Source organism: Triplophysa rosa, linkage group LG8 (genome assembly GCF_024868665.1).
Source record: "Triplophysa rosa linkage group LG8, Trosa_1v2, whole genome shotgun sequence".
Classification (NCBI taxonomy): domain Eukaryota; kingdom Metazoa; phylum Chordata; class Actinopteri; order Cypriniformes; family Nemacheilidae; genus Triplophysa; species Triplophysa rosa.
Genome location: NC_079897.1, coordinates 20,932,583 through 20,958,033, shown reverse-complemented (window position 1 = coordinate 20,958,033; position 25,451 = coordinate 20,932,583). Strand labels below are relative to the sequence as shown.

Here is a 25,451-nt window from a genome sequence, read left to right as displayed (position 1 = left end):
GTCTCTTTTTACGGGCATTCCCGAGTGATCGATTCTTTTGAGTCGATTCTTTTGAAAGCATTAATTGAACAATGGGCAAAACCATTTGAATAGGCTAATGAATCAGTTCAAATGATTTGTTCAGTTCGCAGCACGATCTGAATCACCTGAAGCAGGATTACTCACTCCTCGTAGCGCGAAACTTAAGAACACGCAGAACACAAAGAGCGTTGGATGAAGTGGATATTAATCTATATCTATACAATCAAAACTGCAAATGTGTCATATTGTTTGCCAGCAATGATAAATGCCCGCCATATGCGGGCACCCGCGCGACCTGTTCGTCAGACACAGCAACATGCGCGTTACCTGTCAGACACAGAGACGTGGGCTTGCAGAAATATACATTTGAAGAACAGAAGGAAGAAAACGTGTTGATGGGCGTGTGGTTCACTGTTTACTGTTTGTTTACAAGTAAGAGCGTTTCACAACACACACATGACACAACACGAGAAAACATGAGCTTTGTTCAAAAATGTGTATTTCATTTAAGAGAGCACTGCAGATGTTCTAGATCATCTTAGGAAATGCTCTGAGTTTAGTTCATGCTTTAGTTTGACATGGTCTATTATTCTAAATAAGTTGTGTAAACTACATTGTCATCTGGACTAGATGAAATTTACAGAAATGCTCGTCTCTTCTGTGTTTGTCTATTCTTTAGTCTCTCTATATATTGCAAAGATATCTGCTTATGATAATTAAAAATATTGATTAAAATGTAATATTAAAATATTGGCGTTAATATTAATTTTATGTAGTAGGCCTATATAATCAGATACAAAGTAACTAAGTAACTAGCTACTTGAGTAGTTTTTTCATTGCATACTTTTTTACTTTTACTCAAGTAATTTTTAAAATAGTGACTTTTACTTTTACTTGAGTAACAATTTCTCTAGTTACTTGTACTTTTACTTGAGTAAAGATTTTGGCTACTCTACCCACCTCTGGGTGCGGGCCAGTTTTTACCATATCCTCATTTCTTTGGTATTTCTGTTATTTATTGCATTTGTTTCTTTTATACTGTTTTTGCTGCTTTTACTTAGGTCTAGTGTTGTCAAAAGTACCGGTACTTCGGGTCCAAGTCGGTACCTAAAAATAAAAAAGTTGTCGGTACCTAATTTTCATAAGACCCGGTACCACCGACGTACCGGGTCAACCGGGTACTGATGCTCTGTCTGACAGGTTGTCAGTCGGAAACTTTTTATAGACGCAATAAGACGTGATGAGCGGATAAGCGCGGCTCCGATCCACAAGAGATGCGCACAGAAATACTTCAAATTAAAGTCATATCACGAAGAAAACGAACAGAGTTTTGTGGTGAAACGAGGAAGCATCCGGATTTAAGTTAACAAGTTCAAGCGGTAAGTTTCAAATTCTGTTCTCGTTTGCATTATGAATGTTGTAGCATACTGTATGTTAAGTTAAAGGTTACATTAAAACAAACGTCCCTGTTTGCGTGTTAATTTGTTAGCGCCAATGCTAATCCAGTCAAGTGTCCTTATTAACCATTTAATGCTTTTATAACTGTAATGGGGTAAAATAAGTGGGAGGACAGGGTGGGGTTTACAGTACCTATTTTATATAGGTCTATCTGAAATCTATGTGCTAGAAAACTAGCATACTAACTGTATGACTAGCAATGTGTATGTCTTGGATAGATAACTCTATTAGGTTTAAAAAACCACATTTAAACTAAATAAAAATCTATCTGTTGCATTTATTATTTTAATATACAGTTACCTTAATGTAAGTAATCTTGTGTAAATGCAGTATAAAAACTGAGGTTTGTTCTAATATTGCATATGCATGTTTGTTCAGTCAGTTGTCTTACTGAAGTTTATTCCATTTGTCTTCTACAGCAGCAGACTGAGGAGGATGTTCATCAGCATGAGAGACCCCAGTGAGCACACAACAGTTTCAGCAACAATTAACTTATACGTCATGTATACAAAATGGCATTGCTTTTTATACATTTATATTAACAATGAGCTTTATTAATAAAATTGTGTTTCAATTAGCATGTACTTGTGTTTTGCTTTGGTACCGAAATTGGTACCGAGAACCGTGGAATTTTACTGGTATTGGTACCGACTACTGAAATTTTGGTACCGTGACAACACTACTTAGGTCATACATTAAATCATGCACACAAATACTGCATCCAGTATTTGGTTTTTATAGATGTTTTTTGAAGAGGATTTTTGTGAAGATATTTGAATCAATAAAAGTCAAACACGCTAATACATTCAGCACAAAAGTAATCCCCGCCCCATTTGGCGTTAAACTGCCGTCTCATAAAGCGAATCAATTGGTCTGTGCAAGAAACTGAATGCTAATACACTATTATCATATCTTCGGGTGCATTCCAATCGCATTCATGTCCCCCGCGCACTTAGAAGGGCAGATCCTTTGAAGTGCAAGTTCTGGAGGGAGATGAACACCTGTTTTCGTATATATAGCCATACTTTCATACATAATGAATGCAGTAATAAAAACAACACAGTTTTTCCCTTATTCCCTATTCTTGGACAGACCGATCAAATTGCTTAATTAGACGTCAATTCATCAATATGAGCGATGGGAATTACTTTCGTATTGAATGTAGCAGCGTTTTGGACTTTCGAAGATGTGTCGTCTCAGGACGTGCATTTCTTAAAGCACACCGTTCTTCAAGTCTCTCCACTTATTTGAAATGTTAAGGCGGGCCAGGTAAAGATGATTGGCGGGCAGCATTTGGCCAGCGGGCCGCCAGTTGACTAGCCCTGCTTTAGAGGGTGAGTAAAGAATGACAGAAATGCCATCCCTTTAAATGTATAATAATATGGCTTATTATTAATTGGTGTGGCCGATATATCAGTATATCACTAAGGTGATCAGAATAGTTGCTGGGTGGTTTACATTTACTAGCCCAAGTGAAAAGTCTCTTTAAGTCTATAGGTTTTTTGCTAGATTCATTGCCCCCTGGGGGGAAAATCATAAATCTGATGCCTTAGAAAAGCAATAGCACACCAAAAAACATACTCAGAGGAATCACTCACAATGTGGGACAATTTACACCGGTTTTTTTTTTCTTCAAAACTGTAACCCTAAATAATAGCAAGAATTACTAACAACAGGGTGTGCCCTGGCTGACTGATTCATAAAGAAAAAAGAGATTTCTTCTCTTCGTTTTTCACATCTGCCCTGTAAACGGAGTCACGTCTCTTTAATTCATCCTCTCAGACTAATGTAATAACGCATTCACTGTAGAAAGATAGACGTGTACATGAAGACAACACTATGGGTAGGTGAGTATCAAAGTTCACTGGCAGAATACAGTTCAAATATTAACCTCTCTGCTTTCTGGTAAAGCAATGTGAAACAAATACCACCAATACTGCATATACAACTCGTTAAAAACACTGTAAAATCAAAGGTACAAACTGCATTTATAATAACTAATTCAAAAAAAAATCAGCAAGAGGTCATTACAAAGTCATTAGATTGAAAGTGAAAGAGAAATAAAAGTGACAAAGTTAGACAGACAGAAACAAAGATGCTGTGACAATAAACCAAAATCAGTTACAGGACAGTAATATAACACATACAGGCTTCTAGGTCAGACACAGCAAATTCAATCAAGGTTCAATTGAAATGTGTCTTCGGGGCAGCTGTACATGTGTTTAGTTGTGGTGAGTGAAATGTGATTCTTCAGTTCAGCCCACAGTGATCTCAGCCATATTACTGCCAACACCCCACCCAAACGCCCATGTACACACACACTTTCTTTTCTACCCTTTTCCCCTCACTCCCTGACCCAAATTCTTTCACTTTTTATTAGATCATTCCAACGTCCACCGTCTGACAGAATGAAAGTGTTACAAGAAGAGAAGCAGAGAGAAGACTTTAGTAAAGCTGTTGTTAAGAGGGGCCAAAAAAAGCGATGTGGGGGATCATGGAGGAAATTAAACAAAGTATAAGAGATGGTGAGGTGAAAGCCCCTTAGAAATGCGTTCATCTTCATCACACGACGAAGCCCAAATTACAGTCATGTATGCTCACCATTTCCTGCCTCCATTTACCTCTTACAGATCCAGTCACACGCATGCACACACACTGCAATTGAGAGATGGCACACCAGTTTAAGACAGACAAATTAATAGATCACTTTCCTGCCATTAGAGAGAGATTCAGTCAGGTGAACGTTTCTCTCCTTTTCTGCCCGTCACAAGCGCACACGCAGTCGCTCTGAAGGAACACTGACCATTCACATTTTATGTCTGCACAGGAAACCAGCAAAACACAGAAGTGTGATTTTAGACATTCACACACATTCATAAAGGTTAACATGAGGGTTTCGGCATTTACCCTGATAAGTATGCAGTGCTAAGCCTGTTTAACACACGCTGTCCTGTGGGTTGAATGAATGTGGAAGAACTTGCGAGTGATAATTCATTTTGCCACTGAGAAAGTATTTCTCCTTGTAAACCTCACAATTAACACAATCATCCACTGCCAACTCCTCTCAGTCTGTGACACAAGGCTGGTGGAATGACCAAGCAGTTATTTTCCAACTATAAATTAATTTGTGGGCTCATTACGTCTATGAGAATATAACAGGAAATTTAGCAAACGGCAGGGAAAGAGTTTTCATTGACGCAAAATCATAAATTAATAAATACATCTTGAAGAAACATCCACTTTCGTTGTTTATGGCTCACCACGTACACAAACTAAAGTACGCAGAGACACATCGAAATCGAATCTTTAATCTTTCAAATGTTACTTTCTGTTTATACACAAAAGGGGTTCAAAAATTTGAGACTATAGACAATACTTCCTTTGTAGACATTATAGACAATACTTCCATCAATTTTGAATACAAAATCTTAAAGGTGCAGTGTGTCATTTTTCAGAGGATCTATTGACAAAAATGCAACATAATATACATAACTTACTATGTCTTCAGAGGTGTATTAAGACCTTACATAATGAAGCGTTATGTTTTTATTACCTTAGAATGAGCTATTTCTATCTATATCCTCGCAGGTCCTTTTACATAGAATTCATGTTGTTTTTACAGTAGCCCTAAATGAACAAACTGCTCTACAGAGCGCATTTTGTAAATATGTTCGCCAAAGAAGCGAAAACGTGACGACATCTTAGCCCTGTGTCAGGGAGGGGTGGAGTGAGCCGTTTGTTGCAACCTCACCGCTAGATGGCACTAAATTTCATACACTGCAAATTAAAATACACTCCAAACACCAGCCTTTCTGGTACCTTGTACTCCCAAACTAGTAAAACCCATCACAATGCAAACAACAATAAAAAGATATGAAGATTTAATTAAAGCCTACTCAATAAAGCTGTCACTGAAGGCTATTTTTGTGTGTGTTTTCATGTGTTTATTTGCACTACATCTTTCATGACACTGCAGCCAATTTAATGTTGAGTTTTTCCATGTGTATCACACACACCAGATCCCTTCGGTGGGGAATAAGGAGTCAGACACACCCTGCTGTATTCATGGCAACAGACCGCCGCCATCACTGGCAGATATAATTATCATCAGAGCTTATGTTGAGCACCTGTAGTGCTGTAGTGCTCATGCATTAATACATTATTGGGACAAAACTGTAGGAAGACCTGACATTTTGTGAGAACGTTTTCATTAAGATAGTAAGATAAGTAGATAATGTCTAAATTTAAATGTTAAAATGGCAAAAGGTTTCGGTGAGCGTAAATATAATTATTTTTGTAAATATCAGTTTGATAACCATAAGAGTAAGCGTGCATGCATGCATTTAGTGAATTGTGTACAAACCTGACCAAATTATGTTTTAATTTAGACAATGATCAAGGGTTGGCGATAACATTATTCTGGTATAAAAACAACAAAAGTGAGAGCGATATGATGAAACAAAACTGTTTGTTCACTTCAAAACCTTTGCCTGCTGAGTCATTCTGTCCTCCATCACAATCTCTCTATAGCTCTCATAAATATACATAATAAACTATGTCTAACATCAGAGGCCAGCCAAAGGCCGTAGGTTTATAACGGCCAGTTAGATCAATACCCGTGCACTTGTACCGCTTACTGATCACACTGCCGTCTCAAAAGCCTTTTCTGTCTCTTGCTCTCTCTTTCATTTCTCTCATTCTCATGCAGAAAGGACATCACGATGACCCCATCTAGCTGACTCAATTGCTGCAATCACCTCATTTTTCTCATTTGGCTTCCACTCTTTAACAGAACCACAGGAAAAAGCTGTGCTACAGCTACAGAGCCTTGCATTGCCTAAATAACAATAATGGATATATTTATTTTGAAAACAGGAAGCAAAAAAGACTGGGGCAAATGGGGGACGAAATTCCACCCCTCTTTCCTCGGGCCTGCTCTCAGGGGGTCAAACAGAGGAATGCAAGTAAAGCCGCTGAGCCGAGACTAGCAACCAACGATGCAAATCAGAAAGAGAGAGAGAGAGAGAGCAAATGAGAGAGACACGAGAATTAACATAAATTCCTCTGTTTTGTCTCTGTCTCGCACTCTGCAAGCCAACATTTCATCAGCTGAGAAAACCGAGAGAAAAAAAATGCTGAAATAAACACTGTCATTAAATGTCAGATTTAGTCCAAACCTATTCTTTTTTTTGGATGCATGAGGTGTAAAAAAGGCCAGACATTTCCCTGGGCTATGTTTCAATATGATTTTTTGTATTAAAGCTTTTAAAGTTTCTAATGGTTTTTAAATGTTTAACCTTAAAGCACCTCTTTCAAGTGATTTTAATTATTAAAGTAGAAAATATTACCAAACACTTAGCTTAAAAAGAGGTGAATTTTGCAGAAAGCTAAGTATACAACGTTTCTGTTCTTTTCCATACGATGATGGTAGACGGTTTCCAAGGGACTTCAAAGAAAAAGGACAAAAAAGTACCACTGACACAGGTACTATATTCACCAGCCACATGACGGAACTGTGTGAGGAACAGTTTAAAATTAACTCCATTAGTCACTGAAAATTCTACACCGAAATCCCATTCACGAAAAAGCTATTAGGACATTTTGCAAAACATCCTCTCTTATGTTCCAGAATCACAAAAAAGGTTTCAAACAAAACAAGGTAATGATGATTTTTTTGATGAACTATTTCTTGCGTTCTCTCGCAATCACTAAAACCCGCTAAAAGCAAACAAAAGAAAAACATAAAAAGCGTCAAGGATGCAAGCTGAACCCCATCGCAATCGGACAAGCGAAACAGTCAGACCGTATGAATTAAAACAATTAAGCTATTGGCTTCAGATTGAATCAGCCGGTTAGCGACTCTTCCAGCTCACTTGTTATAAAGGCCTCTCAATTATGATTTAGAGCTTCATCAATATTCTATTTATCGTGCGGTAATAGACGTGCACACATTGTCCGTCCGGTGGCTGACCTAGTTCTTGGCCTCTGGCAGATTAAGTCTGTGGAGCCTCTGCGTAGAGCCGCACAAGCCCAAGGCGCAGAGAGATTTCTAACGGCTTAACTTTCCCACAAACACACGCAGACAGGCAAACACAAGTAAATCTTTTCTATCTCCACGAGCGCACCAATAGAGCTTGTTAATCGACGTCCCGCCGCGTTGAATGTTGCGCCATCTTGGGAGGATGGCTGCTAGTACGTTCAATGCAGTGTTTTGTTTTTCTTGTTTGATTAGGCAATATAACTATGGTAGGTCAGTCTTGCCATGTTAAAAACTGCAATAGCACTACGCAGAGTCGTTCAGGAAAAGCCCATGGATTCCTTCACTTTCGATTTCTCCATATATCAAACAAAACAAGTAACGGTACAAATCAAAACAATAATAGCAGTGGAGTATTATCCTCCCAAGATGGCGGCGCCACTGCAAAATGCAACATAGGGCGTGATGTCAGCTTCACATTCTCTATATATGAAGACACTCTCACAGATAAACACGAGATGATTCATGTAGTCCGAACCCGATCGAACGACAAACCCGACCATTCTTCTGTTCGATGTCTCTCTCGCACACACAATAGTGCCACTGTATGCAGCGTGCATATACAGCTGCAAGGAGTTGATTCAGGCTTCCAACAGACCGCAGATAAAGTTATTGAGAGAAAAGACAGCACACAAAGAGAACGCTGCTGCATTTCTGACACTACTGTAGTTATCTCATGAGCTGTGATTGTGACTGCAGACTGTTGAGGTGAGATCCTCCGACTGTGCATTTTTAAAGAGCTTGTTTGGAGAGGAGCTTCCTTACTGTCCTCGTGTTTCCTCTCTGATATGGAAATCCCCATTTGCTCTATTGTAGTGCATGCAAATACACACACACACATCCGCGTCCTTCCCCAAAATACATGAGTTGTCTACAAACTAATAACGTGTCGCTATGGAAAAAAGATGAGCAATCTATCAATACAACACTTCAAACACATTTCAAGATCACGCTGGCTTCATTTCTTCATCGGTTAGTATATGTGACCCTGGATCACAAAACCAGTCTTAAGTAGCACGGGAACATTTTTAGTAAAAGACAAAAATACATTGTGTGGGTCAAAATTATCGATTTTTCTTTTATGCCCAAAATCATTAGGATATTAAGTAAAGATCATGTTCCATGAAGATATTTTGTAAATTTCCTACCTTAAATATATAAAAACGTTATTTTTGTGAGTGGATGGTCTGCCACAGTGCCCCTGATTAACAACTTCAAAGGCAATTTTCTCAATGTTTTGATTTTTTTGCGCTCTCAGATTCCTGAGTTTTAAACGGTTGTATCTCAGCCAGATATTGTCATATTCTAACAACTCGTATATCTATAGAAAGCTTATTTATTCAGCTTTCAGATTATGTAAAAATCTCAATTTCGAAAAATTGACCCATAAGACTGGTTTTGTTGTCCAGGGTCACATATAGTGAATAGTCCCAAGGCCTGAGAGCAAAACATTTTCTTCATTAAACACATTTGTCTATTTAAAAACAAACTTCTTGGTATTTTAAAAAAGTATCTCTTTTGCTTACATTTGCAGACACAAAACAGACACATTGCTCTATTTCCCAACCCTAGATAAGTTGATACTATTGCTATCTGCCTGACAGGAAACACAGCTGGTGCACAGGATGTGATGTCATCGTGACCAGTAGTAAACAAGTGTCCAGTGTCTTCCTCTGGTGTTTATTTGACCCACGATGAACGGGCAAGTTGCGATTATTTTTAACAAGGCAACTCAACATTTATTATTAAACCTTGACCTTAATGTTAATAGTACTCAACTTTAAATGAGTACCTTTCTCATTCAAGTCATAATACACGGAATACGATATATTTATAGCATATAATGCCCTAAAGTTACTTTTATTCATTTTCTCATTTACATGCTTTTCAACATACTCAATTAAGTTTAATGACTCAATGAGAAATGACATCATTTGTCACGACATCATCGTCTCCTGCAGACTGAACGACCAACTGACTTGCTTAGTGGATCCACACTAACACCATTAGCTTAAAACAGTACAACTAATCGGCTCGATGGGCTCAAGCAAAACTGAGACGAGATGTGGAAATCTATATTAGTCTGCAGCGCCCCGGGATCACGGCTTGGGTTCGTTTTTGGAGCGCTCTCCACATACAGTGTGTTCTTAAATCCAGTCTAATCCTCTGGGCCTGTGCGGGCTGATACAGGGTGGATGAAGAGAGAGATGGAGAGATGAGCAGAGGATGAGATGAGGAATAGTGCAGAGATGTTCCGGGCTGATCCGCTGGACTCCCGTAAATCCTTGCTGGATCTCTTGTAGCTTTTGTGACCGGGCTGCCACTAATCGAGTCGCCGACCGGTCAGGCGGGCGTCTCTCGTGCACGCACAATAGCTCTCTTTCAGGTGTCTGTGTCGTTTGCTAATCCTCTTTGAGCTGTACATTGGTGCGAGTTCATCTCAACTGATAGTGGGATAAGAACTTGCTCAGATTTCGCAATCTCATGATGAATGCATGCATGTGCATATGTTTGCATGCCGTTTACATACAGAAATTAATTCTGGATTCATTGTGGAGGATGAATTGTGTATAGTACGGTGCCTGGCTCCGTTCCTAATGCCTCTTTGGCAGTGTGTTTGTGTGTCTGGACGGGGTTTCTCACAGAACAGAATCCATTTTCAAAGCATGCCTTTATGCTCACTGAGACAGCACTATCTTTACTGTAAGTTTACCATGTTAATAATAAACAGCAATTATTCCAACTCTAAAAGAAAACCCCACCCTCAAGTGGACTTTGGTTTAGCGTGACTTGTGTCTGATCTTCATAAGAGATCCTCACTTAAGCTTATAAATGTGAGACTCTTTAGCACAAAAAGCACCAGGCCAACTGAGGATAAGCAACTCTCAAAAAAGAAAGAGAGACATCTCCTGACATCTGATATAATACTCAGAAAAGATGTGAACCAGCATGTGCATAAGGGCATGTGATGACCTCATCAAAAGGTGAGTTGCTATGGAGACAAAATAGGAGAGAAATTACCTCTGCACGCAGGGATTCAAAGGTCAACCCTATCCCTGACACAAAACCAGCACGCACTTCAAAGTGCTCCTTCAAACCCCGACAACACGCGACTCGATGTTACAGGCTGTTCCGCATTTGAGCATCCATCATTTGGATGAGTCAACGACTGGCCTCGAAAACACATTAGCAGTCTCGGCTCAAAGACTGCTCCTCTTTCTGCCCTGAGGTGTTATGATTTTACACCTGCATGAGTTACTGATGTGGAACACTAATTTCCACATAATAATGATATTGTATAATCAAGTTCACAATATGAAATGACTGTTAGAAAAGAAGAAATTGAACTAGACGTTATGGGTCAGGTTCCTCCTAGTCCTTAAAGTGATAGTTTACCAAAAAAATAAAATTATTTCATCATTTACTCACTATCATGTCCTTTCAAAGATGTATGACTTTCTTTCTTCTCTGGAACACATTGACTTTCATTGTATGGACACAAAACCACTTCTAAAAATATCTTCTTCAGGTTTTAAATGACATGAGAGTGCATAAATGATGACAGAATAACAAGACAATTTTAGGAAAAAAGTAAAAACCTAAATGTTTAAAATAAATGTTCTGAGATGCACGCAGAAAATTCTTCAAAAAAAAAATTCTTCCAAAGTGATACAAATATATTCTTTAAAAAGTCTATTATTTAAATAAATGTATCTAGTAAACTAGGATATTTGTATATTTTTAATCATAGAAAACACAAAAATCTGAATTAAGAAGATCTTCTGCAATGTTTCTTCACAGTTTACATTCAGCCCCAGAACTTCCTTCCTGAATCTGATTTCATGTGAACCTGTTCCCCTGTGGCCATAGTGTGAGAGAGAAGCCTGAAGTGAGAGAGATGCACAGACAGCCCCACTCCCACACAGCTCTGCACCACAGAGGCCCCGTCCCCCATCGCATGAAGTCTGTACGCAAGAGCTCTTCATCTGCAGCCGAGGAATGAAGCGTGAACTTCACAATGATGTCAGAGCAGCGTGCACGCACACACCACAGTCTGAAACATGATGGTAGCTCAAAAGCCTGCAGGAAAGATGAGGCCACGCTAATATTCTCAGCGCTCGGACACGTATGGGGTAGCGATGAGGGCAGGCGTGCTAATGTAACAGAATACACAAAGTGTGCTGTCTTTGAGCGACTTAATCTGCACGACCGAAACGAAGTTAACCCTGGCTGCAAAAAAAAGAAGAGGACATAAAAGATAGATTTACTCGAAGGCGCTCGGAAAAAAGGCACCCTGCGAAACGCTGATGGTATCACTACATGAGTTTGCTCTCCCTTTTTTTAAGAGATGGGAAGGAAGGATTGCGCGGGGACCGCAAGAGAAAAATCAATCAAGAGCGCTGTGTGTGTAAACACTTCATGGTGGCACTGCCACAGATGCAAGTGCTATGGACAAGTCGCGTCGTCTGCCAGCTCCAAATCAGCTAGACACACACACGCAATGAAATGTGTTGCAAGACGAGGGACCGCATCCTTCCCTCAAGAATAGCGCAAGCTGTCGTCATCCCAGCTCCAAGCAAAAACAAAGAACGAGAGAGTGTGCGCGGGTGTGTGTATAGATTTCAGAGACACGTAAAGCAGTATGGGTGTCCTCGACTAAAGTTTTACACAGTCGAATCAGAATTGTCACATCTTGCCTATAGTCGAATCGCACGCCCGTGTGTCTGTGAACAAAATGTCACTTGTTCGTTGGCGTACGCGTTTTTGTGCTTTTACACTGGATGCGCAAGCAAGCGCCACGAGCGTGGATGACGCACGCATTTCATACTGTCCGCGTATCTGGAGTCGCGGCTCTCTGTCTTCGGCGAATGGGATATGGTGAGAAAGTGGCGCATTTTAATGTTGAGTTTGTCTGAAAGACAACATCAGTGTATTCACAAAGTTGTAATTGCGAATGATCCGCGGGTCTGTCAGTGATGGTAAACTGCACCAGTACTATCTCATGCGGGAGATGACATCTGCTGACATCCTATATGTTTTCAATTAGCCTAATATGATAGCCCATTCCATACTACATTGTCACACCTTTAGCTATTTTGTGAAACAGATACTTATTACCAAGACATTATTAGATGGGTAAAAGTAAATAGATAAATGATTTAAAATAAATAATTGACGTTGTTGTTATTATTAGGGCCTATTTATAACATTTCCATCTATATACTGTATTTACTTAATAAAAGTAAACCAAATAAATGCATCATAAATAACAAATCTTTATACAGTAAATACCTAAATGGTGGAAATGGTGTACACATTCATTTGCGAGTAATCTGCGGGCGCGTGCGGAACGTGCTGCTTCTCTATACCGGTCTCACAGCACAGAAGACGCGGAGAGACGCGATCCAACGCTGGGTCATAGCCAGACCTCACGCTCATATTACCCTAAAAATGTCCCATTTCTTTACATCATCAATTATATTTTTGGCGGCGCAGTGCCTGCCCATCTGCTACGCCACTGCCCATATAACCAAAATGGCATGATCCCCATTGCATAACACCCTCAACTGTGAGATTGGTAGACGAATCAGGCTCCTCCTATCGAAGCATCGAATTGTCGACTATTCGGGGTCAACCTTAATAAACACAATAAAGTTGTATTGCCTTTAAATCTCTCTTATGCTATTTTATATTATAAATAATATAAAATAATATATTATTAACAGTTTGTTTTCTACATTTTTGCTATGTCACCATAAAGGACATGTACGGCATATTTGTCAACTACCCATATTCTTTCCTTAGTACTTTAATATCATAAAGCACATTGTTTGAAAAACATAAATAAACCTCAAATATATTTACTAGAGTAAACAGCATGTCAAACAGCCTTGATCTCCTCTTAATATCATTCATGTGATGCTGTTTAAATAGGATCAAACTCTCCATTTCTCAAACTCTGGGGACCAGGTCTACAAACACAACTTAGTTAGGCTTCATTTTCCATTGACTGAGTAGTAACCCAAGGTAAACACGCAGAGGACTTAACACAACGGAATGAGGTGGAGATGTTTCTAACCCCTAAAGCAAACAAAAGAACCATTTAACGCATAATCTGACTTGGATGATGGTTTGCAAGTAAAAGCAGAATGAGAACGAATGAAACTAGAAAAAAAAGTGTTTACTCGGTAGGAAAATATTCGTCTCATCTTCCGTAAGAGGGTCTGATGGGATGCGCATGACAAATGGGAAATGGGGAACTGCATATTTTTAGGAATGACTAATTTTGCCTGAACAACTGGGTCTAACTGGAAGCCATGTGGAATTAGACTACTTCCAAATTCACCAGACCTAAAATAGAAGCGGTTTTTTTAGGGAGCTATTCACATAAAAAAACACCTACACAGGTGAAATGAAACAACAGAAGTTTGTTGTAAAAGTTGGTCTAGGTTGATTCGCCAAAATGCAGTATGTCATCTCAGTTAGGCTGGCACAGATCGCCTGAAACCCTGTTGATCCTAATACGATAACTTTCGTTCCATCACGCAATGCATTAAAGATTAACAAAAAGCATCGAAAGAAGCCAAAGTGAGTGCGAGCATGAGCGTGTTCGCCCCCATGGCTTTTCTGACCCTCCGAGTGTTGATTTTCCTTTTATTGCTACAAGAAAGACAGCTTGCTAGCATGAACATTACAGCTAGTCATAACAGAATGCCTGTAACACTGAGATTCAATTATCCTTAATAGACCTTCATAAGACGCTGGAGTTCGCTATTCGCTAACACCATTATTTTACACGAGCTGCTGTGTTTGCAGGTTCAACTCATTCCAAACGCTCTTCCTCTAGACCAGCCTGGCTCTCATCGCTCTTGGCTAAGACTGACCCATTTCTATAAAACACTGCAGTCGTAAAAAGCCAGAAGCACAGTCAGACTAACCAACAAGCACGTGTGCTAACAGCAGGACGCCGGGCACAAGCGCCCGCAGTTTCTCTGCTGATGTCATAAAACACGAAACAAGGTTACCGGTCTTCTCACCCTCTAAGCAGTCATCGGTGCAACAGCCATATTGCTTCATCAACTCATTTTTTCCACTCGCCGCAGCGGTGTAATCTAACCGGCATTCCAGCTTCCTTTCCATTCAGCACACATGTCTGTAACCCGACCAACATCCCAGTTTCTGTAGTTCTGCTCAACGCACGCCTCTTTATCTCAATGTAATCTGCCTGTTTCCTTCGCTTCCCTGTAATCTGATCCAAGGCCAGTCACTTTACATCCTGAGCCATTTTACCATCCTCCTCTTAATATAGTTTAATGTCTCTGACTTCATTAGGAGACGGAAGCAAGTGGACAACCGACTCATTGCTCCAGCATAATTCTGACGTTCTGCCAGATGCTCTATTGAATCATTTCTAAAGATAAATTATACGTATGCTAGACTACTAAAGGATATTATAACAAGGAAAACCTGCAATGAAGACTTGTGGATTATAAGATTCGTTTTGAAATTGTGTATTGATTGCATGAAAAAACAATGACTAGTCCTTTAAATATTTACTTTCACTCTTCATGGAAAACGCTCATTCATATGGGTTTACAACATTAGGGTGTGTAATTGGTGACACAAAATCTCTAGGGAAAAGTTCCTTTAAAAACAGTCTCCTGATTGATTGTTATGCTCACAATAATATAGGCATTACAGAATATAGATTTAGATCAATTTCACAACTAACACAGCTCAGAAAATGTATAGTAATGCATTAGGTCCCTTAAACTTGATGGCAAAATGATGTATTGTTATGACAGAATCTCCACAAAACAAAAAAAGAAAAGGACAGATGGAATGAGACAGAGAAGGAGCGAAAGAAAGAGAGAGACTGATAACAAGGAAGAGGTGAAGAGCAAAGATGAAAGGAAATCAACGTATGATCCCAATGCGTGGAGAAAGGGATCTCCTGCGATTAATCATCCTCCAACCCACACTGAGAAAAAATAATCTTGTTAATGTCAACAATGCAGAGGAGAGGCAGGGGTAAACTCCAAATGCGCCTTCAAGACACGGGTTTTCTAAGATGGCAGGTTAAGGGTGATGGCACGAGTGCTGATAGACTGCTTAATGGTAAAGATCAAATCAGCTCTAATGAGCTTTAATTTAATTCCAGGACAACGTGGAACTGTGTAACAACGGTTTTAAAAAGCCTGTCAATGTTTTTTTCCACACATATTGCTCCAGATTACAGATGAAATCTCAGAGATTATCATGATGGCCAATTTGCTAGCCAGTGGCCCATGATTTAAGGATCTGCACCTCCACAGCAGTAAGACACCAGAGCCAATCCATTTACAGCCCAGCTGCCTCTTGGATAGATGAATACAAGGTTGCTGCTTCATATCAGACACGTACAGAGACTCCTACCTACAGTACTAACACAGCCAATATTCTAGTGCTGTTTGTGCTCCTTTTGCAAGTAATTTTTCTTTTTAAAAGTGACTTGTCCAAGAAGTCTACTGCTGATCTCATCGCTCACAGAAGTGTCCAAGATGAATAAGACGAAAAGTGTGAACACTGACTATGACAAAACATTTCAGTTTATTTGAGCACACCAATGAGCACAATATTGGATCGACATGCAGGTTTATTTGTTTGCGATTACAATTATTACTGTTGCAATTACGTTTGGCTATGCTGGTGTTACAGAAATGCCTTGTATAGGTATTAGGTTCAATGAAGTAAAGATCATTAAAAGTAAAATGTCTGGACCACAGGTGTACAAGAATATTCATATTATGCAAACTATGGCATATATAATACAACTAAATTTGCAAACCTGTACATTTACAAATATCCAAACCATCATTGTAAAAAATCAACTTTAGTTTTAAAGCTGCCTCATTTCAACTGGCTCATAAAAACTGGCTTTACAAGTCACTTGAATTTTCAATAATGAACTAATTTATAAAATAAAGTTAAAATTGGCTAAGCTAGATTTACTACTTTTGAACTAGAAGTTGAAAATATGAAATGCAATTCGTTTTTCAAGCCAGTTTAATTTAATTTAAATTCATAAAGTGGCTTGACTTTGATTTGATTAACTTAAAAACTTTAGTTCAAAAGCTGCCTTAAATATTTAAGTTGAAATAGGTCAATTTAAATGTAGGCCTACTTAAAATGCTCTATGTTCACACTCCACGGCATATAGAAAAAATATAGTTTTAGTACTTCTTAAGATAAACTTAAGATCTATGTGTACTTAACTGTGCAATTTTGAAACACCATGAAAAGGAGTACATAACTAAATTATATTTTTATAATATAAATTATATAAATTATATTTTTTAGTATATTAGGTAGAAAAATTAATGTGTGACAACAGTTTACATTATCCAAGTAAGTTATACCTAAATAAAGTGTGCTTACTAAACTTTCTAACCTGGAGAGCATTAATAATTTAACAAGACCACAGAACATTAATCAAATATGATCATGCTGAAATTAAACCAACTAATTTATCTATATGAGAAAACTCCGTTTATGAGAAACAAGCCAGAGGGATTATGAAACACGACTTGACTTCCAGTCATTTCTATTTCAGGGAAATATATTAAAATATGGCATTAAAGGTCTCGCCTTGTCTAGAATCTGCCATCAACCATCCCTCTGGAGATCCCCATTAACCTGAATGTCAATATCAGAGTGCCGCACAAGTGCCAATGGAGGGTCTTAATCTAATCCATTACCGATGACCCTGAACATGCGGTGCTGAGCTTTCTCTCATAGCCTGTTCACTCTGCCATGCTCTCATGTCAAATGTTGCCAGTGACTGTCGACAGCACTCCAACCGAGATTCGATGCACCATGCAACTTAGAATTCCGTTCCGCCCCTGCATCGACATAGCGTGTCCAGGAAAGCGCGTCGGCCGCTGGGTTACAGAGGAACAATGGCATTCCTGTGCTCCGTGATGCCAGGTGCCGGCATGAACACGATTCCTTCCATCTGTCTGTCTGTTCTGGCAAGCACTCGGCCAGGCCCGGGCAGCAGCTAGGGAGATGTGCAGAATGGAACTATTGTTCCAAAGCCTCTCGGAGGAACATACTAAATATCCCCCCACCCCAACACAAACACATCAAATACACACCGACATAACCACACGCATTAAGAACAAAAACTACAGACAAACTGACAGCAGTGTGTCACACAGAACCACACCCACCGTACACACGCTGGATGCCTCACAAATGCACATCTGCAGTTCTGCTGAAGGGGGAACAGCTTGCTGTGTTTCATGGCCTGGTCTTGTACTGGTCTATGATTCATTTCCTACAAATGCAGAACTCGGGTGCTAAGAGCAGCTTTTGAGCTTCTGTAAGATTTCCCAATAAAGATCTTTTTTTATAACCTGCGTTTTGAGACAATACTGCTCACTTATCATGTTACAGTCACACAGCTGTATTTCGCCCCTACCGTGCTGCTTCGCCAGCCTCTTCCACTTGAAAGGAAACTGTACTCCAAGCACAGCAACCATTTGACTGGTGCAGTCAATGCCCTCAGGCTACGCTTTTACGCTCACACACAGGGACTATCAATTCCACCCAACTCACGCACGCACACACACATGTAGCCAGGGTCTAAAAGCTCCCTGTCCAAAACCCACAAAGACAGCACACTGTTTAGATCCGAGAAGAAGGCCAGGCGGAGCAGCAGCAGATAAATAATGGATACCTCGTTCTCTTTTATTCCTCCCGTGAAAAAATATGACAGATCCGTTTCTGGCTCCTCGGCTAGTACGGCTTCATTTTTGCCGGGCTGACTCCAGGGGCCCGCTGCCTGCCTTCTCCACTCTCTCATCATCTAATGGTCCTTCCAGTGATTACTGAGACATAAGTGCTCCGTCTGTCTTGAAGATCAATCATGCACTGAATCTATAAAGATGGCCCCACCACAGAGCTCCAAATGTAATCACATCTAAAGGAGCGGACACTGCCTGATCTGGCAGCCATCATTTGCTGTAAGCATGACTGACAACTTACTTAGCAATGCGTCGGGTGCATGCAACACAGTGTGTTGTGATGATGACAACTTCAGGTGTTTAGGAAAAGGATGCTCAATGTCATCTGTCCTGCCATTTGGGTCTAGTTTGCAAACATGACATGGCTCGTCTTTACCAACAATTTCATAATATTTAACCCTGGAGTTATAGATTTTAGAAAAACCAAACAAAGCATTTGGGGTCAAAGTGTCCCACCTAAAAAACAGCACAGCAACAAAATGTCACCAAACTCAATGATCACTTCTTGTTAGACTACTTCACTGAGTCGCCCTACACATGGCTCATAAAAAAGCTCTCAATGAGCAAAGTCTTCTGCAATGCCAACTCGATCTAACAGTCTTGAAACACTACAGCCCTTGTGTCGATCCGCATGTTGAAGAATTAATGATGAAGAATTGACACGGACACACGAAGCGACCAAGGAACTGTCGGCTATTCGAGAAACAGACTCGAGATCGGACAATAATGCGGTTAGATGCACAATTTAAAACCCTTTACCTTCTCGGTTGGTGTCTCAACGGCGCACGAAACGATAAACGGGGATGTTTTGGCACCGCTCGCTTCGTCCCAGCGCGGATGTGAAGGGTCCACACAGTGAAAATGTGATCTTCAGGTCGTAGTACCTCAAAAATTAATCCCGAATATGATAGAGAGGAGACTTGGTGCGAAATGCCCCGAGTTTGAACAAAATCCGCCGTCTGGTTTCGCGGGAATGGCGAAGCGCTAATTTGATGCGCGCGGGTCGGCCTGATCGCCAGAAATTATGGTGTAAATTGGCGGAGGATCGAGAACACTCAGTCCGCGGGATGAGCGCTGAGCTTCGGCTGATAGAATGCGCTGAGCGCCGCTACTCGGTCTATAACGGAGACTGGACAGCCCCGCCCACTCGATCAACCCGGAAGAGAACTGTCAATACACTGGCCTCGACTTTACTGTTACTGCATTATACAGTAAAATAGACAGAGATTGCGTAGACGGGGCAATATTATGATCAATAAATTAACTGTATCGCAAGTCATTATATAGGAGAAACATTATCTGGAGACTGTTCTGAAAGCGAGTGAGTTGACTTAGTGAGTTTATTTGTTATTAACAGTTAATGAAATAAAATGAAATGAAAATGAAAACAGTAAAATGAAATATCCTGTAGGCCTACTCAATAAATCTTAACATAAACCTTATAATAAAATGTTGATTTAGTGATTTCTTACTGAGATAGTGTTTTTATCTAAGCTGTTATCAGTTTATAGACTAATGATGAGTTCCCACTGTAATGAAAGGCTTTACAAACAATACTCTTTTGCACTGTAATGTTTACTTAGTGATGCCTATAATTTTACTCTCAATGTCAGCTATTGCCCTTCCCAAGTTTTCCTAAGGACTGCACTGTTGTGACTGCGCTGTAATGTTGACATCCTGTAGTGTGAAATATGGGATTATTTTTGCACTTTGGAAAATGCACTGTACATACATACACAACACACACACATCCTGTTTTGGAAAAGTGTTCTTGTCAGCTTTGAAAAAAATCTGAGAATGAATTATGTTAATTATGTTATATGTAATAATCTAATATTATTATATGTACTTTTCTATATTCAACTATAAATTTATTTTAATTGTTAATGTTTTACAAAGAATTAATGCATTATAAATAAGCAAAAACATATGTAATTGTTAGTTAAATAGCACATCACCTCAATGTTCAAACAGCAAATGCATCTGTATGTTTGACATAGATTTGCTTATGTTTTAGTAAAATATTTTATTTTTTATATTGAATAAAACAAAACATCATCAGATTTTTCACAATTATGTAGTTTATATTATTTTACCTCAAGATCTGTAAATACTGATGACTGACACACCTCTGTCTCTTATCTTCTGAAGTACTCTTGCGTTTCTTAAACTAACATAAGCATACACAACCATACACAAAGCTGACATTTCTCACTTGTCACTGGTGTATTTGAGATGTTATTGATTTAGAGCTAATTTCTGGAAATAACCTGAGAAAAGCCAAATATTTCATTTCTTCCCGTTTAAGTGTGATTCATAAAATATTCATGGTTGTTTGCTATTTAACCCAGAATATAGCTATAGTTTATTTATGTATTGTATGAGCTGGCCACTTGAAATGACATTGCTGTCATGATGAAATATGAATGAGATGTCAAATGTGTCTTTGCCTCCCTCCTTTCTCAGCCTTGTAACCCAGCCATAACACTACAGCAAGAGCAAATTGAGGTGACCCAGACAGCTGTTTTCAGGTCAACAGCCAAGATAAGATGCAGACCCCACACTATAACAGGAAGGAGGCTCTGTATCCATTCTTATCAGCTACCGCCAACATCCAACGTTGTTTTCTTAAAGGAACAGGAGTGTGTGTGTGTGTGCGTGTGTGTGTGAGAGTGCGCGTGCAATAATAGTGATAAATAAATATCAAACTAAGCAAAGTCAACAGGATTCCTGAACAAACTATGGGTATGTTTTATTCACTGATGAAAGGGAATGCTCTTCTTTAAGATGTAGATTTGGGTCCTATTCTATCTGAAAACTGTATGGCACAGTTAGTTAGTATGGCAACATTAGTTTCGTACAATTCACACAGTACAAGTACTTTAAATGCCTCAACTTTTGTCAATGATATTAATCATCCTGAATCCCTGAAAACCAATGACTGTTTTTGTTTATTTATCCTCTTAGTCAGGTCATTAATAATTTTCCTTGATGAAGTATTTATAATTATCTGTAATAATGAATAATATAATAAACCTACTGCATCTACTGATTGTATTAAACTTTATTAAAAAAGGCAAAGACAAATGTTCACCTTGTGTGTATAGTTCATTTGAGTTCATAAAAGTATTGGCAATTTTGAATAGACTCAAGGACATCATATTCTGCAAAACGTGCAGCCTGCTTGACATTGTGCTGATTTTTCTTTCTCATATTTTTCTCTTTTCATCTCTTTGAGTTCCATAACATGTAGAGAGATCTACATGAAAGAGAAAAGTGAACTCTGATGTTGACATTTAAGACTGCAGAAAGGGTGAAATGACAAGTAATGCCATTCAAAGAAAGGACAAGAACAGAGAGATTAAAATGAAGGACACTAACTTTGATGTGTCCAGCTGCTGCCTCTATGAGTATAATAAAATAGACATATTTATAACATTACATTGCATTACAAACATATTAAAGCTGGTATCGGTCTGTTTGAAAAGCTGAAATAAAAACACTAGATGCATTTTTATTATCATATTTATAAATAATACAATAAAATCATATTTACAACGCTCTTTTACACGTGGACTCTACTTGTCCTACCGACAGAGGGAAGAAGACGACCCAAATACAGCACGCGCGTCTCTTTACCACTTCCGGGTGAACGGGATGTTGTGGTTAGCTGATGGCTAACATGCTCTTAACATATTCCGCTTATGTTCTTTGTTTAAAACACAGTCAAGACAAATGTCTGCGCCCTCCGCACCGGGGACGTTAAATATCAGGGATTTAAATTCACCGACCGTCTCGACAAGTAAAGCGCCAACTTCAGCGGCGTTAGTCGCACAGGCCCGCGTCAAGAAACGAGCAGTTAGCCCCGCGAACCCCACAGCCCCCCAACCAAATAACAACAGCAAAAAAAGAAAAACACAGCCCTCAGCGTCAACAACACAAGCTCAGGTAAAGAAATTACACCTTTATTGATTTAGAGAACAGATGAATTCCAGATGTATATCGTTCTAGATTGTGGTCAGAAAAGCCACTTTACTGTTTGCATTTCTCACTATTTGGTAATGAATCTGTTTTAATGATGGATTTCCCTGTTTGTTCAGGTTGTTCCTGTGGAGGAAACTGCTGAAGGCAGCAAATCAGTAGTTGATACAGAATCTACTACTAAGGCTCTTCCTTTTAAAAACCCCAATTTCGTGGTAAGATGGTTGTTCCAAGTTAGTTTTAAATGTTACTTTTACAAAGTTTATTTTATAAAATTAGTTGCTTTGAGTTGAAATGTGAAAAAAGTTTGCAATGTTGAGGTTTTATTATAATGTACTTACTGTTTATATAAAATTTGGAATGAGAGGAAAATAGTTGGAATTGCTTTCACTGACTGTATTGTTCCTCTCTCACTAGCACTCGGCTATTGGTGGCGCAGCAGCAGGAAAGAAGAATCGGACATGGAAGAATCTGAAGCAGATTCTGGCAGCGGAGAAAGCTCTTCCCTGGAAAGCTACTGATCCTAACTGTGAGTCTGATTTAATAACTGTAATAAAGGATGTTTTTAAGTGATTCAGCCCAAACAATATCAAAAATAAAAAGAAGATTTGTCAAAAAATGTGTAGATGTTGCGGTGGAGTGTTGTTATATATTACTGTACTTGACACAATTATATTATAAAATATGTATTACTTGTGTATTTTGACTTCATTTAGACTGTACCATAGATGCACCTCCTTCTATGAAACCTTCTAAAAAGTACTCCGACATCTCTGGTCTGCCGGTGAGTCTGTGAAATCTGTTGTAAAACGTCTACTAATAATGTCAAGACAATCATATACTAATGGTTTTTTATCTTTGTGTCTCAGGCAAACTACACTGACCCTCAGACCAAACTGTGCTTTGCATCGACAGAGGAGTTTTCCTACATCCGGCAATTACCCACAGACGTAGTAACCGGATACCTGGCTCTCCGCAAAGCAACCTGCATTGTGCCGTGAGAGAGAATGTCTTCCACGTGTACAGGCTCACTGACTCTTGGATACTACAGGATATGAAGGATCCACATACTCAGATCAGACACTAATCCAATTGAATATTGTAAATATTTGTGCTTATCTTGTAGGGTGAAACTGATTGGCGAATTACCCCTCTTTCTAAGTTCTGGACTTTCATTTGACTACTACTTTTCTTTGAACTATGTTTTAATACACACAAAAATATGGACTGAATTCACCTTATACTGCAAGCGTTAACTCCAAACCAAATCCTTTCTAAGAACACAGTATGTCTAAAAAATAAAAAGATGGTTAAAAAGACATTTGTCTCAAAGTGCTCTGAAAGTAGCAGATCATTATGGTAGAAAAAAATGTTTATTGTGGGTTGGTCTGTAGAGCTGGTTTGCGCATGGGAAGTTGTTTAAAGGAAAAGTCTTGCTGGAAAAAAAATACTATATAGGCCCAGTAAACTGCTGTCTGCAACTTTCGTCTTTATATCACCTCTAAAACTTAATATTATCTCTGAAACTTAATTCAAACCTAAAATGATTTTAACATGATTGTGAATGACAACCATTTAAAAAAATTGAAAACAGAAATGGGTTTCGTATAGCACCATCTGGTGGCTCGAGGAGGGACTGGGAACAATGTTGCTTCTATGGTTTAAGTTTCTAAATGACTGTATTAATATTGTACTTTCTGATATTTGGCCACCTTCAGCAAAACTCCAGTAGCCCATATGTATACAATGACAGCTTTTTTGTATTTAACAATCTTTATTGTTTTTTACATAAATGGCTGTTTTCTTGATCTGACCCATTGGAAAACCACGCCTCATGTTACATAAGTGACTAATTAGAATTCTTCACACTCTAAAATTTGACTCTACAGTCTTGTTTAGGCCCCAGCGAGGATCGAACTCGCGACCCCTGGTTTACAAGACCAGTGCTCTAACCACTGAGCTATGGAGCCATACCTGTTGTGCTTTCTTCCTTTCCATATGAAAGGTAGTCACACCTTGTTGCACATTTGAAGAGGCGTGTCTAATATTTACCTGCAGCTTCAGGAAACATCTGACATTCAATTGTTTAAGGAATGACAGGCAGATGAATTATCTGTAGTGCATGACAGCCTACTCATTGTGCATTACATCATCTGAAATGACGTTGAAATAGTTCAGTAATCAGTATAGAGGTCATAGCTATCCTTTATCAGGAATAAAGCACAGCCATTGACTCATTATCAGCATCCAGCAATGAGAAAAAATCCCAACTTTCAAACTACCACAAAATCCTAAAGATTATCCTTAAGAACTTGTTGCTTAAGAAATAAGGGTGGCAGATGAAAGGGGATGGGCCAAAAAATAAAGAGATAACGGCAAATTTCCTGATTGGTACGAAGTAAGGAACACCTCTTGAAGTTTGGTTATAACTGTTGATGCAAAGCACTCTATTGTTAGATGTCTTCTAAGCATCTAACTTTGTTGACTCGAGCAATAAAGTTTTGGCACCTGGAACCTTTGTCTGCGAGATGACTGATAATCTGACTGATTCGCCACAACACCGCTTGGGAGAAAAATGATACGTGGTATTAGAACTCCGACTGCATTATTCTTCAAGAAGAAAGTCATATTCAGTCAGGATGCCTTGAGGGCGAGTAAAACATGGGAGAAATTTTGTTTTGCCTCTGAAATATCCCTTTAAGCTCCAACATCATTTATGTATTGGCGACAGTGTCATCAGCAGTGCACTCCCCATCAGTTCTCTTGTGTTATACTGCTAGCAATGCACACTTTTGAACATAATTGTTTTAAAAAATTCCCAGTTTCATTTAGGCCCCAGCGAGGATTGAACTCGCGACCCCTGGTTTACAAGACCAGTGCTCTAACCACTGAGCTATGGAGCCTAACCTGATGAACACCTGATATGTAAATTACATAAAGGATTGTTTGCAAGTCACACCTAAATGATTGGCAGATGGCCCATGGTGTCACAGTTGTTTCAGTGGTGTGACACAAATGTCAATAAGAAAGTGCCTTCATTATGAGCATTAATAATAATCTTTAAAGTTAGTTTCCCCAAAATGTACAGCTTTGGCACAACTTGAGGGTGAGTAAATGACAAGAATTGTAATATTTGAGTGAACGATCCCTTTAATTCCATGCACATG

The 25,451-nt window shown here is 39.1% G+C and overlaps 2 protein-coding genes and 2 non-coding genes across 4 annotated transcripts in view; 1 reads left to right on the top strand and 3 right to left on the bottom strand.

Moving 5' to 3' along the window:
* The window catches only part of galnt1 (UDP-N-acetyl-alpha-D-galactosamine:polypeptide N-acetylgalactosaminyltransferase 1), a 75,836-nt gene extending 56,414 nt beyond the window's left edge, over positions 1 to 19,422 (bottom strand). The window contains exon 1 of the mRNA XM_057341074.1: positions 19,063 to 19,422. The gene's annotated coding sequence lies outside the window, so the exon portion shown is untranslated. The remainder of the gene's footprint in view (positions 1 to 19,062) is intronic.
* Positions 19,423 to 21,952: 2,530 nt separating this feature from the next.
* On the top strand, positions 21,953 to 24,790 carry ino80c (INO80 complex subunit C). The gene is made up of 5 exons (XM_057340340.1): positions 21,953 to 22,251; positions 22,404 to 22,499; positions 22,702 to 22,813; positions 23,001 to 23,068; positions 23,154 to 24,790. The coding sequence occupies exons 1-5, from the start codon at positions 22,039 to 22,041 to the stop codon at positions 23,283 to 23,285; spliced, it is 621 nt and encodes a 206-aa protein (XP_057196323.1). The 5' UTR covers positions 21,953 to 22,038; the 3' UTR covers positions 23,286 to 24,790.
* Positions 24,182 to 24,254, bottom strand: trnat-ugu (transfer RNA threonine (anticodon UGU)). The gene has a single exon. It is a non-coding gene; the product is annotated as a tRNA-Thr (tRNA).
* A 324-nt stretch (positions 24,791 to 25,114) lies between the features above and the next one.
* On the bottom strand, positions 25,115 to 25,187 carry trnat-ugu (transfer RNA threonine (anticodon UGU)). The gene has a single exon. It is a non-coding gene; the product is annotated as a tRNA-Thr (tRNA).
* Between the last annotated feature and the right edge of the window lie 264 nt (positions 25,188 to 25,451).